At 44.7% G+C, this 15,027-nt stretch overlaps 1 protein-coding gene across 2 annotated transcripts in view; it reads left to right on the plus strand.

The window, feature by feature from the left end:
* The window catches only part of LOC115205210 (neuronal acetylcholine receptor subunit alpha-7-like), a 78,025-nt gene that overhangs the window by 23,062 nt on the left and 39,936 nt on the right, over positions 1-15,027 (plus strand). For both annotated transcript variants that reach the window (XM_029770947.1, XM_029770948.1), the window contains one exon: positions 4,028-4,167. In XM_029770947.1, coding sequence (XP_029626807.1) covers positions 4,028-4,167 — 140 coding nt within the window. The remainder of the gene's footprint in view (positions 1-4,027; positions 4,168-15,027) is intronic.

A 15,027-nucleotide genomic window follows, 5' to 3' on the forward strand; every position in this document is an offset into this window, starting at 1 on the left:
GGAGTTGTGTTGTTTGGCTACGACCTCCGCCTTGCTAGCATGTTGTTCAGTGTGTGCTTTCTTGTCCCTCTAGCACCTCTTTCTGACCACCTTATCTCCATCTTGGTATTCCTGCCACAGACTTTATCTCTTGGAGTTATCGATTTCCCAGTTGAGTTTGAGTTCGGTCTCCCTCATTTCTTTCCCAGCTGTCATCTGTGATCCAGTATTTTCTCCTATCTATATTTTCTCCTATCTTCACAAGTGCTTGTGATGGCGTTCTTGCATCTTGACCACTTGTCATCTGTGTTTTCTCCCTCTGCCAATGCTTGAAATCTGTGTCATAGAGATATTCCCCATTCCTGGCGTATCTGGCTATGTTGTAGTTTTCTCGTCTCAAATCGCCTCTGCACCCTACTGCCCACCTTCCTCTTTACTGCCAACTTCATCCTGATTTTTCCTACCAGGAGGTGATGGTCTGAGTCCATGTCAGCCCCTCTTTTGACTCTGACATCCAGGAACACTCTCCTCCATTTTCTGGTTATTGTTATGTGATCAACCTGGTTTTCTGTTCGGTGGTCCGCGGATACCCTTGTGACATTGTTGGTGGGTTTGTGTGGGAAGAGACTTCCTCCGATTGCCAGTTCGTTGAGAGAACAGACCATTCTCGATCATCTGTCCTAGACTCTCTCTCCCCATTGTGCCTCTCCAGTTGTCGTTGTCCTTTACAATCTTGGCATTTGTGTCCCCCAGTAGAATTTGGATGTCTCTCTTGGGTACTTTTGGAATAACTGTCTGTAGCTGTTGATAGAAGGCGTCCTTCTCTGCAACATCAGATGAGTTGGTTGCAGCATAGCACTGTATGATTGTAATGGTCTGCCCTTTACGTGTCATTCTGGCTGGGATGATTCTTGCCTGTATTGGCTCCCACTCAATGAGGCTCTTTGCTGCATCTTTTGACAGAAGTAGTCCAACTCCATGTGTGTGTTGGTTTTTTTCTTCATTTGGATTTCCAGAGTAAAGGAAGGTTTCACCCGTGGTGGTTGTTATTCCCCCGAAAGTGTTCCATCTGCTTTCACAGACTCAGGTGCTCAAGTTGTATCTTCTCATCTCTCTGGCTAGTTGTGACAACTTCCCTGACTGGTGTACTGTTCTGACATTCCAGCATCCAATTCTCACTCTTCACTTGAGCTGTACTACACTCTTCCTCCCCTTGGCTTTCAGGTGAGTTTGGTTCACGGGATTCATTGGCACCCTTCTAGGCTAGTTTGTTCATCCCAGGTTTTGGAGAGGTTGAGTGTCCATTGTTTCGGTTTCTATAATAAGTTTTAAAACAATTTCCAATTGGCTCATTCATCCCCCTCCTCTCCCCTGTAACTATTCCCCGGGTCATCGCTGTAAATGAGAATGTGTTCTCAGTCAACTTACCTGATCAAATAAGGGTTAAAGAAAAAGAAAAGTAGCAAGGCAGCTGTGTCCACTGTTCTCTGGTCGTAGATCATTTTCCTTTCAGACTGTCCTTCATCTGAACCCTCGCCCTAGAAGAAAAGTAGTCCGGTTTGGTTCGACCCAGTGGTGGAAAAAGTACTCAATTGTCATACTTTATTAAAAGTAAAGATACCTTAATAGAAAATGACTCAGAAAAGTCACCCAGTAAAATACTACTTGAGTAAAACTCTAAAAGTATTTGGTTTTAAATATACTTAAGTATCAAAAGTAAATGGAATTGCTCAAATATACTTAAGTATCAAAAGTAAAAGTATGAATCATTTCAAATTCCTTATGAATTTCACAATTTTTCTGCCAAAATGTAACGAGTACTTTTGGTTGTCAGGGAAAATGTATGGAGTAAAAAGTACATTATTTTGTCAAGGAATGTAGTGAAGTAAAAGTTGTCAAAAATATAAATAGTAAAGTACAGATACAAAAAAACTACTTAAGTAGTACTTTAAATTAGTTTTACTTAAGTACTTTACACCACTAGTTAGACCTGGCTGGAGTTACCTCCCACTGGCATAGAACTAAGGGGTCATTAAGGTACAAAAGCCCCCTCACCACAACAAGGTGACAGTCCCAGAGGAATGTCATCTTAATATATCAGAGAGGAATAAAACATGAGAGAGGGTGAGTGGAAGGGGGGATGTTTCTGCAAAGCTGCATATTATGCAGGAGACATACAGATGCAATGATGTGCATTATGGACAAATATGGATGTGTAGTATGTAGATTGCATCATCTCAACATCTTTCCAGAACCTGTAGGGCTGTGCCTTATACAACAGGTGCTGAATTACTAATAGTTATATCAATGCACAAGTTGTATGTATTGATGTGCGTATGGATAGCTCTTTTAACCACTGTTATCAAAGGCTGTGTGCAACATGGGTGCTGTAAAGAAGGTGTGTATATACAGGTGTATAGATATGAAGTATGGATGTATGGATATAGATGTTTAAGTACGCGGCTGTATGAAGAAGTGGGGAAGTGTCAGTGTGCTGCGGTGGTCAGGTTTCTCTCCCCCTCTCTGGCCGTGTCATGCAGCTTTAGTGTTCTGATCATGGAGTTCTGATCATGGAGTTCTGATCATGGAGTTCTGAACTCGTCATGCATCTACACCTACATTTTAAATGTGTCCACAGTTTGTCCGGATTCCCTTTTCCTGCGCTATATTCAAATGCCAGTATGCATTCTACAAACGGTGGAATAGGCTAAATATGATTAACGCAACAGCAACTGATGGCAGTAGCTAACTACTGTAGCTAACTAGCCGGCTAACCTCTGTTAGCTAGCAAGATGGGTTAGCATATTAGCTAGCTGGTTAGCATTTATGAGGCCAGCAAACATGTTCCTCACACGCTAGGAACCTATTTCCTCCAACGTTATAATGAAAAGGTGCCTCTCGGTCCCAAAACCCAATTTTTCTGGAGTCTTGTGGGAGGAGCGCCGATGACGTCGCCCACTCTATATGCTTTCGGTAGCCTGATTGTGTCCAGACTGAGGAGAAATCCACACACAATGCATCCCTGACCAGCTCCTGAAGTGGTCAGACAGATCAGAACACAATCAGACCACAAAGTGACTTTTGTGTGTCTAAACCCGTCTTTTCAATGCGATCTTCCTATTCTGATAGCAGAAGTCACATGTTAGTATCAAGTGTAGACACGACCTCTTTCTCGCTCTGAACTCCCAATAGAGTCCTGTCCTGCTATAACCTCATTATGGCCCTAATGGACCTCATCAGCAACACGCTGGGACAGAGACACTCTCCCTACATTTCTCTCTCTGTCTCTCTCTCCTTTCGCTCTATTCTTTCTCTCTCTCTCGCTCCCTCCCTCTCTCTTTTCTTTCTTTCTCTCTCTTACATGCATATGAGACTGTCTGTGCGTGTATGTAAGCAGCAGTGCTTGTCTTCCGCAGTCTGCCCTTCCTGGTGTTGGCTGTGCAATGGGGCGAGAGGTGTGAATCCAAAGCCAACATGTACTGTAGACTACATCTGCTTGCCTCTTATCTATACAGTTGTCTATGAACCAACCCCCAACCCTAACAGTGTGTCTAGGACTGGAGTGTTCTCTTGTGAACTCTGTCTGCACATTTCGGTTATGTATTCATTTCTCTCTCATGTATGAGGACACATTTAGGCCATGCATCTGTTTAGCCATCGTTCTGAACAAACTCCCTTTTAGGATCAGTTAATGAACAGTGTTGTGGTGCCAGTTTGCCCTAAGACTAACACAACTGTGATGCCTGTGTGTTTATTGTTCATTGTCCTTAACTGACCAGTGCTGCAGGTGGTTTAGCCCTCTCCTCTCCTCTCCTCTTCTCCCCTGGCCTCAGCTTTAGAGATGGATCTTAATGAGATCAAAGGGACAGAGGGAGGAGAGAGGAGAAGAGTCAAGGGGATGAAAGCTGGTCCAGCAAACACATCATCCTAATCGCCTTCTCTTCTCTTCTGTTCCCTGACCTCCTCCCACCCAGCCAACTGACAAACTGTAGAATATACATTTTATTAACTAACATGAACTCTCACTGGTTTCCTTGTTGTTCTCCAGGGTCCCTACAGGGGGAGCACCAGCGCAGACTGTACAAGGAGCTGATGGCCAACTACAACCGCCTGGAGAGACCAGTGATCAACGACTCCTCTCCTCTTCTGGTGGAGCTGGGAATGACTCTGCTGCAGATCATAGACGTGGTGAGGGAGGGAGGGACTGTGTGTGTGTGAGAGGGTGAATGAATTTGTTGCCTAGCTGTTTATGTGTGTGGAGGTGTATGTTGATTTAACAAGGACCGACACTTTCACTACTGGTGTGTAAGACAGATGCTTTGACTTCAAACATTGTCTGTTGAGAGGGCGTGTGTGTGTGTAGAGGTGACGTACAGCTATGTACTTCTGAGATTAGGTCACGTATCTGCAGACGTGTAGAGGTAATGCACTTCTGCTGTTTGCCTCCCGTTATATAAGACCTCTCAGACAGACTCTCACACACACACACACACACACACACACACACACACACACACACACTGCATGTGTATACACTGTGTGTACAAAACATTAGGAACTCTTTCCATTTCATAGACTGACCAGGTGAATCCAGGTTAAAGCTATGATCCCTTATTGATGACACTTGTTAAATCCACTTCAATCAGTGTAGCTGAAGGGGAGGAGACAGGTGAAAGAAGGATTCGTAAACCTTGAGACAATTGAGACATGGATTGTGTATGTATGCCATTCAGAGGGTGAAGGGGCAAGACGAAAGATTTAAGTGCCTTTGAACAGGGTAGGGTAGTAGGTGCCAGGAGCACCTGTTTGAAGGTGTCAAGAACTGCAATACTGCCTGTTTTTTTACGCTCAACTGTTTCCCGTGTGTATCAAGAATGGTCCACCACCCAAAGGACATCCAGCCAACTGGACACAACTGTGGGAAGCATTGGAGTCGACATGGGCCAGCATCCCTGTGGAACGCTTCCAACACCTTGTAATAGAGTCCATACTGTATTTTATACCATCTATTGTATCTTGTCTATGCCGCTCGGTCATTGCTCATCCATACATTTATATGTATATATTCTTATTCCTTTACTTAGAGTTGTGTGTATTAGGTAGTTGTTGTGGAATTGTTAGATTACATGTTAGATATTACTGTTAGATATTATTGTTAGGTATTGCTGCACTGTCGGAACTAGAAGCACAAGCATTTCGCTACACTCGCAATAACGTCTGCTAGCCATGTGTATGTGACCAATAACATCTGCTAACCATGTGTATGTGACCAATAACATCTGCTAACCATGTGTATGTGACCAATAACATCTGCTAACCATGTGTATGTGACCAATAACATCTGCTAACCATGTGTATGTGACCAATAACATCTGCTAACCATGTGTATGTGACCAATAACATCTGCTAACCATGTGTATGTGACCAATAACATCTGCTACCATGTGTATGTGACCAATAACATCTGCTAACCATGTGTATGTGACCAATAACATCTGCTAACCATGTGTATGTGACCAATAACATCTGCTAACCATGTGTATGTGACCAATAACATCTGCTAACCATGTGTATGTGACCAATAACATCTGCTAACCATGTGTATGTGACCAATAACATCTGCTAACCATGTGTATGTGACCAATAACATCTGCTAACCATGTGTATGTGACCAATAACATCTGTTAACCATGTGTATGTGACCAATAACATCTGTTAACCATGTGTATGTGACCAATAACATCTGTTAACCATGTGTATGTGAACAATAACATCTGCTAACCATGTGTATGTGACCAATAACATCTGCTAACCATGTGTATGTGACCAATAACATCTGTTAACCATGTGTATGTGACCAATAACATTTGATTTGATTTGATTTAGAATCCATGCCACGATGAGATGAGGCTCTTCTGATGGCTAAAGGGGGTGCAAGTCAATATTAGGAAGGTGTTCCTAATGTTTTGTGCACTCAGTGTATATCGCCAAATGAAGAAAAATGTGCCTACTTGAATGTCAGTTCCTCAGAAATGTAGACTGATGCCCTGTGTGTGTGTGTGTGTGTGTGTGTGTGTGTGTGTGTGTGTGTGTGTGTGTGTGTGTGTGTGTGTGTGTCTGAGAGAGAGAGTCTCACCAGAGGGATGCTAATGCAGCGTATATCTTGCTTTAGCAAAGATCTAGGAACTCCGTCACACTTCCCCACATGCTGTGTGTGTGTATGTGTCCACTGATAGAGTTCTGCACCACCATTCCATCGCCTCACAGTCAGAATAGACCCATGGACACATCACCACCCCATAGTAGGCTGTCTAATCCCTATGTTCTAGTCATTAGATCCTCAATGTCTCTATCATTCATACACACACACACACACACACACACTTCAGTGACCTGTGAAGGGTATGATCATACTTTTATAATTACCATCTAATCACCAGAGATATGTCTACAGTACCTCAGTAGCCTTAACATCTGGTCTGCCATGCTGCTTAATGATGCAGAGAGGGTTTGAAAGGCTGGTCATGGCTCACATCAACACCATCATCCCAGACATGCATGTAGGTCAACGGAGTGGAGCTTGTATTAACCTTTAAAATGTTGTTAGGGGTGTGTAGGGTGTTTTAGCAGTATTAGGAGTGTGTGTCCTCTCTTCCAGATTCTCTTCTCTGTCAAGGGCCCATGGGGCAGTGGTGTTTTTCCCCTGGATGTCAGTCAGTCATTCAGAGCTGTAGAAAACAACACAAGTGTGTCTGTTAAACTCACAGAGCGAACCAAACTGTTTCTGTGTTAAATATGGCTTTTACAATTCCCATTCGTCAGCCAGACTGAGGAAAGAGGAAACGGAGAGAAAATATAGTCGGACAGAGCATGCAGAGTTCCCCTCAGGACTCAGGGGGGATTTTATAGTGGCTCTGAAATGGGTTTTGGCTTTGGCTCACTCAACTTTCTCTCTATTCAGAGTTGAGTGAGTGAGAGAGAAGTGTAGGTGTTTTACTGAAGTCTTGAGCTCCTACAGACGGTAGGCAATTAAGGTCACAGTTATGAAAACTTAGGACACTAAAGAGGCCTTTCTACTGACTCTGAAAAACACCAAAAGAAAGATGCCCAGGGTCCCTGCTCATCTGCAAGGAGACATGAGGACTGCAGATGTGGCCATAAATTGCAATGTCCATACTGTGAGACGCCAAAGACAGCGCTACAGGGAGACAAGACGGACAGCTGATCGTCCTCGCAGTGGCAGACAACGTGTAACAACACCTGCACAGGATCAGTACATCCGAACATCACACCTGCGGGAAAGGTACAGGATGGCAACAACAACTGCCCGAGTTACGCCAGGAACGCACAATCCCTCCATCAGTGCTCAGACTGTCCGCAATAGGCTGAGAGAGGCTGGACTGAGGGCTTGTAGGCCTGTTGTAAGGCAGGTCCTCACCAGACATCACCGGCAATAACGTCGCCTATGGGCACAAACCCACCGTCGCTGGACCAGACAGGACTGGCAAAAAGTGCTCTTCTCTGACGAGTCGCGGTTTTGCCTCACCAGGGCTGATGGTCGGATTCGCGTTTATCATCGAAGGAATGACCGTTTTACCGAGGCCTGTACTCTGGAGCGGGATCGATTTGGAGGTGGAGGGTCCGTCATGTTCAGGGGCAGTGTGTCACAGCATCATCGGACTGAGCTTGTTGTCATTGCAGCAATCTCAACGCTGTGTGTTGCAGGGAAGACATCCTCCTCCCTCATGTGGCACCTTTCCTGCAGGCTCATCCTGACATGACCCTCCAGCATGACAATGCCACCAGCCATACTGCTCGTTCTGTGCATGATTTCCTGCAAGACAGGAATGTCAGTTCTGCCGTGGCCAGCGAAGAGCCCGGATCTTGCCCCGAACTGCCGCTCTTATGGGTCAGAATATAATGATGTAATTACTTGTCGAAATCTCCGATGGGGTATCTATTCGTGGACCGAGTTCCTCCTTCTCCTCTGATGGCGGCACCTCTGTTGTTACCGGGTGTAAGTCTCTGATTGTCCACTCGTAGTGCTCTCGTAGTGCTCTGTTTCCTCGCCCTCGTTCTGTCAGAGGGGTCTTGTAGAGACGGCTAATCAGCCGTGGAGAGGGTTCCAGCGTGGAATGAAAGCAGTGTAGACTCACGAGTCCTTGGATAACCGGGTGGTCCTGTTTGAATTCACCTTCTTAGATACAGCTACTCAACCATAGCATTGATTGTTAAGAGTTTCTTTTGTCTTCTTCAACTTCGTGTTGCATTTTGGGGTTGCGAATAATCCTCGACCTTGGCTGCAGCGCGCGGCCATCTAGTCTGATATGTAAATTCTTAACTCACATGTTTTAAACCCTCACGTCAGAAAGGGGCATTTCTATCTTTATGGCAAGTTCTCTGGGCATAACTAGTTACGAGGCAAGGTCTGGATTTTACTCAGATCCAATTTAGACAACTAACTTCACATTTCATCTTTACAAAAACATTCTCTTTGATCTGGACATTTTCCACACAACATACAGTATGCAAACATCAGGTACATATTATAAAAACTCTTCAAGTTACAATGTTTTCATTAAAACGTCGTCATTTAACTTTTAATAACGTAACAAAAATTAATTTTCATATTCCATCTATCGTCATAACCACCATTTTGATTTACGAAATATATTGTCCCAAAGTCCATTTATTGCATGTTACTGTTCTGAGGTTGGCTCTCCATAAGGCCATCATACATTCCATTCCTCCACACTGAGGGGACAAAGGATGTTGTATGCTGCCTTAAGATTTACAATGGGAGTGAGGTGTCAAAATACACCCCCCTCACCTTTGGTGGGGTTTGAGAGATATCTATGCAGAATTGTGGTCGACGTAAACCTGACCCGAACAGGCCAGTCATGACACCACCATAGTCCCTGTGCCCAAGAACGCCAAGGTAACCTGTCTAAATGACTATCGCCCCGTAACACTCACATCTGTAGCCATGAAATGCTTTGAAAGGCTGGTCATGGCTCTATTGTACTCCACTCTGCCCTTTCCCACCTGGGCAAGAGGAACACCTACAGTGCCTTCGGAAAATATTCAGACCCCTTGACTTTTTCCACATTTTGTTACGTTACAGCCTTACTCTAAAATGGATTACATAAAAAGAAATCTGAAGCAATCTACACACTATACACCATAATGACAATGCAAAAAATTGGTTTTTAGACATTTTTGCAAATGTATTAAAAATAAAAAAACATACCTTATTTACATAAGTATTCAGACCCTTTGCGATGAGACTCGAAATTGAGTTCAGATGCATCCTGTTTCCATTGATCATCCTTGAGATGTTTCTACAACTTGATTGGAGTCCACCTGGGGTAAATTAAATTGATTGGACATGATTTGGAAAGGCCCACAGTTGACAGTGCATGTCAGAGGAAAAAACCAAGCAATAAGGTTAACGGAATTGTCCGTAGAGCTCCGGGACAGGATTGTGCCGAGGCACAATCCAAGGTACCAAAAATTGTCTGCTGCATTGAAGGTCCCCAAGAACACAGTGGCCTCCATCTTTCTTAAATAGAGCTGGCCGCCCGACCAAATTGAGCAATCGGGGGAGAAGGGCCTTGGTCAGGGAGGTGACCAAGTACCCGATGGTCACTCTGACAAAGCTCTAGAATTCCTCTGTGGAGATGGGAGAAGCTTCCAGAAGGACAACCATCTCTGCAGCACTCCACCAATCAGGCCTTTATGGTAGAGTCGCCAGACAGAAGCCACTCCTCATTAAAAGGCACATGACAAACCGCTTGGAGTTTGCCAAAGGCACCTAAAGACTCTCAGACCATGAGAAACAAGATTCTCTGGTCTGATGAAACCAAGATTGAACTCTTTGGCCTGAATGTCAAGCGTCACGTCTGGAGGAAACCTGGTACCATCCCTATGGTGAAGCATGGTGGTGGTAGCATCATGCTGTGGGGATGTTTTTTAGCGGCAGGGACTGGGAGACTAGTCAGGTTTGAGGAAAAGATGAATGGAGCAAAGTACAGCGAGATACTTGATGAAAACCTGCTCCAGAGCATTTAGGACCTCAGACCGGGGCGAAGGTTCACCTTCCAACAGGACAGCGACCCTAAGAACACATCCAAGACAACGCAGGAGTGGCTTCGGGACAAGTCTCTGAATGTCCTTGAGTGGCCCAGCCAGAGCCCGGACTTAAACCCGATCAAAAATCTCTGGAGAGACCTGAAAATAGCTATGCAATGACGCTCCCCATCCAACCTGACAGAGCTTGAGAGGATCTGCAGAGAATAATGTGAGAAACTCCCAAAATACAGGTGTGCCAAGCTTGTAGTGTCATACCCAAGAAGAGTCAAGGCTGTAATCACTGCCAAAGGTGCTTCAACAAAGTACTGAGTAAAGGGTCTGAATACTTATGTAAATGTGATATTTCCGGGGTTTTTGTGAATTAGCAAAAATGTCTATAAACCAGGTTTTGTCATTATGGGGTATTGTGTGTAGATTGATGAGGGGAAAAAACAATTAAATCAATTTTAGAATAAGGCTGTAACGTAACGAAGTGTGGAAAAAGTCAAGGGGTCTGAATACTTTCCGAATGCACTGTATGTGAGAATGCTGTTCATTGACTACATCTCAGAATTCAAAGCCATAGTGCCCTCCAAGCTCGTCACTTAGTTAAGGACCCTGGGACTGAACACTTCCCTCTGCAACTGGATCCTGGACTTCCTGACGGGCTTCTTCCAGGTGGTGAGGGTAGGCAACAACACATCCAACACGCTGACCCTCAACACGGTGGCCTCTCGGGGTGCATTCTTAGTCCCATCCTGTACTTCCTGTTCACCTATGACTGCGTGGCCGTGCACGACACCAACACCATCATTAAGTTTGCAGACGACACGACGGTGGTAGGCCTGATCACCGACGACAACGAGACAGCCAATAGGGAGGAGGTCAGAAACCTGGTAGTGTGGTGCCAGGATAACAATCTCTCCCTCAACGTCAGCAAGACAAAGGAGCTGATCGTGGACTACAGGAGACAGAGGGCAGAGCACGCCTTCATTCACGTCGACGGGGCTGTAGTGGAGCGGGCCGAGAGTTTAAAGTTCCTCGGTGTCTACATCACTAAGGATCTATCATGGTCCACACACACAAACACAGTTGTGAAGAGGGCACGACAACGCCTCCCCCCTCCGGAGGCTGAAAAGATTTGGCATGGGCCCTCAGATCCTCAAAAGGTTATACAGCTGCACCATTGAAAGCATCTTGACTGGCTGCATCACCGCTTGGTACGGGAACTGCTTGGCATCTGGCTGCAAGGCGCTACAGAGGGTTGTGTGTACGGCCCTGTACATCACTGGGGCCGAGCTCCCTGCTATCCAAAACCTCTATACCAGGCGGTGTCAGAGAAAGGCCCTAAAAATCTTTTGACTCATCACATACGCTGCTGTTACTGTTTATTATCTGTAACTTTATTCCTAGTTATATGTACATATGTACCTCTGCACATTGCCTCGGTACTGGTACCCCATGTATATAGCCAAGTTATTATCGTTACTCATTGTGTATTTATTATTACTTTTATTATTACGTGTTTAACTTTTCTATTATTTCTCTATTTTCTATCTCTCTGCCTTGTTGGGAAGGGCCCGTAAGTAAGCGTTTCACTGTTAGTCTACACCTGTTGTTTACGAAACTACTACGGTGTGATCTAGTTCTGATAGACCCAGATGGAGAGGAATCCATTGTTTAGTGGTTTATAGCGGTCTAGATGTTTTGGTTATTGTCGGTGAACGGTCTGGTTTAGTCCCCTGGTTGGTTTTTTGTTGGTGTTGTCCAGTCTTGTGGTCTAGTTGAGGTCTGGTCCATTCCTGGGGTCAGGTCTAATCTAGGTCTGATCCAGTCTGTTGGTCTAGTCTAGATGAGGTCAAGTCTAGTGGTCCTGACTCAGGGCAGGGCAGTGAGACTCAGGTGGTGAGGGGGGCCCTTGGGTCCTGTCTGTGAAACACTCAACGCATGATTTAACCCTGATTGGCTAACGGTACGAGCACAGCTGCCACTGCTCCACTGGGCATCTCTGTGTGTGTGTGTGTGTGTGTGTGTGTGTGTGTGTGTGTGTGTGTGTGTGTGTGTTTGAGTTCATTTATTCTTGCTCACAGATAAAACTGAAGAAATGCAGAATTTACATTACTAATAATTGCAAAACACTCATTTTAAGATACATGCAAAATACGTGAGAAAAAAGAATACAGAACACTTGAAACATTACAGGACATTTTTCATGATGGAAATTGAAATATTGAAGAGTGACTGTTAAAAAGATCATTTCTGGGAGAACCATTTAAGAGCTAGAGTTATTAGACAGTCTGATAGCAGTGGGTAGAGTGGCGGTTCGTACGGGCAGTTATACAGGACAGTTCGTGGCTGTTTCTCAGTAGCCTGGTGGTGCAGTTACCTCTTTTTGGAGGGAGCAGGTCATTCAGTGGTCAAGAGTGTGCATGTCCTTCACCAGGTGCACTGCAGCCTGCTCTCACCTGCTCTGCAGTGACAGGAGCTGTGGTTGGACTGCTCCTACTCTGGAGATGATCCTCAAGGCACTCCACCATATTCCAGACAAGGCCTGACAGTTTACTGTATACTTTGACCAGATTATCAGTGGGTAGGCCATTTCTGGCAAGAACAGTCAAAAAGTGCAGGTGTTTTGAGACCTTCCTCACTGACTGCTCCACATGTGTGTCACCACTGAGGTTCGAGTCTAGATGAAAACCAAGATACTTAGTTGTTGTTACCACTGCTACTTCCTGTCCTCCTAGGATTAGTGGTGCAGGTTGTGGATGGTCTCTAGAAAAATATGTGGCCCACTCTTCCAGCTGCTTTGCCTCCAAGCCCATGGAAGTGTCCTCTTGTGGCACCAGAGGTGATCTCTGACCAAGGGCTAAATGTGCCATTTGCCATCACCCTCTTCCTTCTTCCGGTGGTGTAGCTGTGGAGCCAGGCTAGTAACCTTGGACATGGTTCAATGTCAGACAGATGTTGCAGGAGCTTTGCGTGATCTACTCGATCAAAGGCTTTGGACATACAGTTGAAGTCGGAAGTTTACATACACTTAGGTTGGAGTCATTAAAACTCGTTTTTCAACCACTCCACAGACAGATTATTTCACTTATTATTTCACTGTATCACAATTCCATTGGGTCAGAAGTTTACATACACTAAGTTGACTATGCCTTTAAACAGCTTGGAAAATTCCAGAAAATGATGTCATTGCTTTAGAAGCTTCTGATAAGCTAATTGACATCATTTGAGTCAATTGGAGGTGTACCTGTGGATGTATTTCAAGGCCTACCTTCAAACTCAGTGCCTCTTTGCTTGACATCATAGGGAAATCAAAAGAAATCAGCCAAGGACTCGTTCATCTGTACAAACAATAGTACGCAAGTATAAACACCATGAGACCACGCAGCCGTCATACCGCTCAGGAAGGAGACACGTTCTATCTTCTAGAGATGAACGTACTTTGGTGCGAAAAGTGTAAATCAATCCCAGAACAACAGCAAAGGACCTTGTGAAGATGCTCGAGTAAACAGGTACAAAGGTATCTAAATCCACAGTAAAACGAGTCCTATATCGCCATAACCTGAAAGGCCACTCAGCAAGGAAGAAGCCACTGCTCCAAAACCGCCATAAAAAAGCCAGACTACGGTTTGCAACTGCACATGGGGACAAAGATCATACTTTTTGGAGAAATGTCCTCTGGTCTGATGAAACAAAATAGAACTCTTTGGCCATAATGACCATCGTTATGTTTGGAGGAAAAAGGGGGAGGCTTGCAAGCTGAAGAACACCATCCTAACCGTGAAGCACGGGGGTGGCAGCGTCATGTTGTGGGGGTGCTTTGCTGCAGGAGGGACTGGTGTACTTCACAAAGTAGATGGCGTCATGAGGAAGGAAAATTACGTGGATATATTGAAGCAACATCTCAAGACATCAGTCAGGAAGTTAAATGGGTCTTCCAAATGGACAATGACCCCAAGCATACTTTCAAAGTTGTGGCAAAATGTCTTAAGGACAGCAAAGTCAAGGTATTGGAGTGGCCATCACAAAGCCCTGACCTCAATTCTATAGAAAATGTGTGGGCAGAACTGAAAAAGAAATAAAAGCTGAAATAAATAATTCTCTCTACTATTATTCTGACATTTCACATTAATAAAATAAAGTGGTGATCCTAACTGACCTAAGACAGGGAATGTTTACCAGTTAAGTGAAAGGAATTGTGAAAAACTGAGTTTAAATGTATTTGGCTAAGGTGTATGTAAACTTCCGACTTCAACTGTATCATCCAGTAACACCCTCACCATTGGTGGTTTTCTGGAGTCTGTAGCTGTCAGCCAGGAGTGTGTGGCTTTCACAAGGGCAGTAGTAGTGCTGGACTTTGGGAGGTAGGCATACTGATTCGTGCACTTAGATAAAACTGTTGGCATGAGCATGACGCTCTCATGGACTTTTCCAAGGCATGAAGTTAGAGAGATGGGCCTCCAGTCACTTGTTGTACATGGGTTTGACACTTTAGGTATGGGACACACATTGTCAGTCTTCCAGGCAGCAGGATCAGTCCCCTGCCAGTAGGTGGTGTTAACTATGTGTGTGATGACAGGGGCTAGATCTTCTGTATGTTCTTTTAGTATCCAGGCTGGAATACCATCAGGCCCACACTCTTTCCGTGGGCTGAGTCTGGTCAGAGTTTACTTTATCTGGCCAATGCTGCACTGCTCAACCTGCCTTGTAGGCATGGTGCAGGGGGAAGATGGCAAGAGGTGGGGTGCTTGTCCATGCCTCAGCAAAGAAGAAATAGAGCCACATTGTCATCTTCAATTACCTCCACCTGTATTCTCCCTTTTGATGTTTTCTTTCGTCCCAGTCCTTTGTTAATGAAGTCCCGCCGTTCCTTAGGGTCTTTCTTCTTTAGGTCCTGGATTTCAGTTTTGTAGTTGTTTGTCTTTGCTTCCTTGATAAGCATTTGCACTGTGTTTCTGTATTTTCTCAATT

The sequence above is a fragment of the Salmo trutta genome, chromosome 13 (genome assembly GCF_901001165.1).
Source record: "Salmo trutta chromosome 13, fSalTru1.1, whole genome shotgun sequence".
NCBI classification, from domain to species: Eukaryota; Metazoa; Chordata; class Actinopteri; order Salmoniformes; family Salmonidae; genus Salmo; species Salmo trutta.